Source organism: Penaeus japonicus, unplaced genomic scaffold, assembly GCF_977035675.1.
Source record: "Penaeus japonicus unplaced genomic scaffold, GWHDUDI00000001_assembly GWHDUDI00000021, whole genome shotgun sequence".
Classification (NCBI taxonomy): Eukaryota; Metazoa; Arthropoda; class Malacostraca; order Decapoda; family Penaeidae; genus Penaeus; species Penaeus japonicus.
The window spans coordinates 34077168-34082167 of NW_028234423.1; the positions used below are offsets into that span (position 1 = coordinate 34077168).

At 36.2% G+C, this 5000-nt stretch overlaps 1 protein-coding gene across 1 annotated transcript in view; it reads right to left on the reverse strand.

Moving 5' to 3' along the window:
* The window catches only part of LOC147469588 (uncharacterized), a 6019-nt gene extending 2457 nt beyond the window's left edge, over nt 1–3562 (reverse strand). The window contains 3 exon segments of the mRNA XM_086549016.1: nt 1–1074; nt 1077–3192; nt 3358–3562. The exon segment at nt 1–1074 is cut by the window's left edge and continues 2457 nt beyond it. Coding sequence (XP_086405142.1) covers nt 1–1074; nt 1077–2561 — 2559 coding nt within the window. The 5' untranslated portion in view covers nt 2562–3192; nt 3358–3562.
* Between the last annotated feature and the right edge of the window lie 1438 nt (nt 3563–5000).

A 5000-nucleotide genomic window follows, 5' to 3' on the forward strand; every position in this document is an offset into this window, starting at 1 on the left:
TGGATGATATACTCCATGATGTGGAATATACCACACTTGACCATCATTCAAAGGTAGATCTTGATTAGGTACTTCTTCTGCATACCCTTTATTTATAAGTTCATTCATGAACTCAATATAGTCCTGGTGATAATTCTTATTACCTTGTAACTTTCCTCTCAAGCTCATCAACCTTGATATTGCTAACTCTTTACTGTTTGGAAGTTTGACCTCATCTTCCTTAAGTGGGAGGGGCAATTCATAATGTCCATCCTCTTGTTGGTGAATATCTCCTATCTCCCTTTCATTGAAGTCAAGTTCAAAGAATTTGCTAATTTGTGCTGAGCTAATTATTTCCTTGAATTTAGTTTGTGAGGAGGGAAAGCCACATTTCTTTTCTCCATCAATTGTGACCTTGTGGACCATCAATTTACTGACTAAGGCTTGATCCGGGACATCATCTTGACTATAAGAAGAAATTGGATGGCAAGCTTTATTTGCCTCTATGGAGACTATATCATTTTTGGGCTCTTCACTAACCTTATCAGAGGTGATATTGTCCTCAGCTGTTGACCTTTTGTACAAAGTTACAGTTTTCTCAGCTTCTTTTTCTTTGATCCTTTTAAGTAAAGCTTCCCTTTCCTTGATCCTTTCAAGTATAGCCTCATGAAGAGAAGTTGGATGACATCTTTTACACACTGCACACATCTTTCTTTTTCTACAATTTTTAATGATATGGCCATACTTTAAACAACCTCTACAAATAAATGACCTTTGGACATATTCCATTTTTTCTTTATTACTGAGTTCACCAAACTCTTTACACGAATCTAGATCATGTTCTCCATTACAGTAGTGACAATGGAATTTCTTTCTTACATTTAGTCCTTTGTCATCTCTTTTCAACTCTGATTCCTTAACCCCAGTTGAGTTGGCCACTAACCTCTTTGTTCCAACTCTACTAGTTTGCGATCTAACTTCCTTCTTACTCTTTAAGTCACCTACATCATACTTTTGATTTATTGACATCACTGCACAATAAGAGGAAATTGGATGGCAAGCTTTCTTTGCCTCTACTTCTATAAATTCACAAAAAAAACATTAAATGTTGGATAACCTGAACCATTTACAGACCATCTATAGACTATTGAGTTCCACCTTTCTATTAGAGATGGAGTTAACTTTTGTAACATCTTGTTTTCTTGAGGGTCATCCAAGATATTAAGAAAATCAGATGTTTTCATTACCATTAAACAGTTCTTCAAGAAATCTGAAAATTTCTGTAGTGCGTGACCATCATTTCTCAAAATCTTTGGCCACTCACTCAGTTTCTTCCTAAAGGCATTTGCTACAATGAATTTATTACCATACCTATCTTCTAATATGCCTTTAGCCTCACGAAAAGCTTCTTCATTGTGAATTCTTAGAAGTCCTCTTATTGCTTCTTTAGCTGCCCCACTAGTATATTTACCAAGATAAAAAAGTTTCTCAGCTGGCTTTGTTACACGTGATTCTATAAATATCTCAAAATTTTGAAGCCAGGTTGGAAACTCCAATAAATCACCACTGAAAACTTCTGGCTCTGGCCGTGGCAATTCATTTTTGTTTTTTGAGGACAAGATATCAACCACTTCCCTCAATACATTGATGTCCACTAATGAACTTGTTCTATCTTGTCTAGTTGATACATGTGGTCTTTTCAATTCTGATTCTGGTTTAAAACTTTTAGCTTGTGGGTTAAGTACTGGACTTGGTAAGTAAGTGTACTCTAATTTAGACACTTCCTTCTCTAATTCAGCCATACCAGATATATCATGGACATTTATTTCCTGTTTACATAAACTAGGTTTTACTTCCCTGTCTTCTAACGGATTGCTATCAAGTGAATCTAAATATTTATGAAGATGTAGTGTCTTACTTAAATTATCTACTTCTTCATACTCAGGCAGTACTAATTTCTCATCTTCCGTTGCATTTACAATATTCAATTCTGCTTGAGTAGCTACTAAATCCTTTATGACAAGATTTTTCTTGTGCTCCATTTCCCTTTCATGGAACTGAAGCTCAATTTGTAGCTTAGCTATCTTTGTAAGTAACTGCTCCTTCTTATTAATGCTCTGAGAAAATCTGTTAGTAGACTGAGAATGCCTTGATAATTTACTAGAATGTGACTTTACTGATTTTGTCTCCTGCATTAACTCATTCATTTTACTCTCAATTTGGTGCAAGCAAGTTTCATGAACCTTTTCATCACTGTTTAACTCCTGTGACAATTTCTCCTGTGAATTTGGATCTACTTCTATTAACAAAATATAGGCAGTTACTACTTCATTGAACTGTGACACTGCTGCCTTTTTATGTATTCTAAGCTGATCCACACTTATTACACTTTCTAGACAAAACATTATATCTGTAAGTGCCTTTCTCCATGCTTGCTTAGCTGCTAATAACCTTTTTGAAAGCTGTGTTATTTGATACTCACGTCCTTTCTCTGTTAAAACTCTTAATCTAGCACCCTTCATTTCATCACTAGCCTCAGTCTGTTGAGGTTGTTCACTTCCAGCTTCTTCAGTGGCACTCATTTTGTCACTATTTACGTACCACTGACCTAGTTAGAACTAATGACTACCATAAACATACTTTATCATCAGAAGTTCACGAGCTGTCGGTGAGTCTTGTAGAAGGAGTAGATTCTTTGAAGAACGGAGAACTTTGTAGTAATTCAACAGGTTACTTCTTAGCCTTTGCTGCAGCTCCAACAGGCCTGGATTCTGCTGCTGCCTTGTGAGGAGTTATACTGATGATCTTCTCATGTATGAGATATCTTGACTCATCTCGAAGCATGGGTTGTACTGGTGTATCTTCGAGGAATGAGGTTTACTGCACCCGAGAGGCTTGAGTTTTACTGAACCCACGTGGCATGGGTTTTACTAATCCACCCATAAGGCATGAGTTGTACTATACCCGGGAGGAATTGAGTTTTACTAAACTCAGGAGGCATGACTTTTACTAAACCTGGGAGGCATGGGTTTTACTGAACCCACGTGGCATGGGTTTTACTATACCACCCATAAGGCGTGAGTTTTACTGTCGCAGAGGGCCAAGTCTTGGTGGGTTGTACAGGGAAAATCTTGTGGAAATTTTGTGGGTTTTATTGATTCTTCTATACAACTTGAATCTTCATTCCCATCCATATTGTTTATTCCCGTAAAACTGAAAATGTAAAGCATTCCTTTCTAATTCAAGTTTAACATATTGACCTTATATCATATAACATAATCAATCAACTACAATATATCTTGACACCATCATATATCAAATTTCTATTCTAGTATAAACATATATTGCAAGATTACATATATATAATAAGATAAATACCTCAGACACCTCACTTGGCTTCTCTGAGTCACAAAATGGCTTCTCTGATTGTTGTCATGCGATTAGTTATGCAGATTGCCTATAGGAGGCGTACATCAGAAAACGATATAAGGGGATACTAATCTATTTAATACATATCCCTATTGTTAGTACATATCACAATTATTAGGAACTTAGAAACATCACATTTGAATATAAATGCAGCCACATTAACATATATATATATACTTGGTTACTTGGTGGTAGTTACAGCTTGAGCCTTGTTATTAGCTCATGCCAGGGCCATCCTGGGGGACCGCCTGTTTTTTGTCAGTTGCAAGCAACTGAATTTGATGAGGGATGGAATTTGATTCAGCCCTCGTTCTTTCACTACCACATGTTGGTGGTTCATCTGGTACTGAGTGTAGCCATTTATCTAGTTTTCTTTTAAACACTTCAACACTACACTGATTTAAGTTTCTTATATCCTTCGGTATGCTATTAAACAATTTAGGTCCGTTTATTAGGAAACTTTGTTTCTGCATTTTTCTTAACAGGCATGTTTGTGCACTTATCCCAGTGCGATAGCATGTTCTTCCCTGCCTGGGGGAAGGTCTTACCTGAATTCCCCCTCCTTCAACAGGTCTTGGATTTGGTGTTAAGTTTTCAATAATTTTCCACACATATATAATGAAGTATCTCTCTCTCTGCCTTTGTAGTGAGTACAGTCTTAGTTTTTTTAGTCTTTCCCAATAGTTTAGACCCATTATATTATCTAACTTCCGTGTAAAGATTCTTTGGACTTGTTCTATCAACATTATATCTTTTATAAGATTTGGGCTCCATACTTGGCACTGGTATTCTAGTTTTGTGGTCACTAATGTTTTCCTTAGTGGTAAAAGATGTTCTGGGTCTCTTGTGTTAAAAGTCCTCATTACCCATCCACTCATAACTTTTCCTTTGTTGACAATCTGCTCTATATGGTGACTGAAACTCATGTCATTACTCATATAGAGTCCTAGATCTTTTACTACTTTTTTCTCCTCAATCTTCACATCTTCGACAAAATATGATCTTGCCCTTGAATTTCCAATTGGACTATATCTTATGATTTCAAATTTATCTGCTTACAGATGGTATGTAGATCCTCGTTAAGTTTGTTTTCATTATCTTGTATATCTAAGGGTGTACTTATTCTTGTATCATCTGCAAATGATATTACTCTTGAGTGTTTCACACCATTATCAATGTCACCAATCATAATAAGGAATAACAAGGGCCCAAGAACGGACCCTTGTGGCACCCCACTCATAATAATCGTTTCCTTTGAGTAAAGCCCATTAATTTGTACTTTTTGTTTACGATTTATTAGGAAGTTGTAAATCCATCTTCCAACTTTCCCGCCGATTCCAAGGTCTTTAATTTTATGTAGCAGGATGCCGTGATCGACTTTGTCAAAAGCTTTTGCAAAGTCTAGATATATTACGTCAACTTCTCTATTTTCAGTTAGGTCCCTTAGTATGTGTTCGAAGTGTGTCAGGATCTGTGATAAACAAGATCTACCATTTCTGAATCCATGTTGCCCGGGGTTTATCTTGTTTTCTTTTTCTAAAAATTGAACAATTATTTTCCTCACTACCCTTTCAAATATTTTTATTATATGA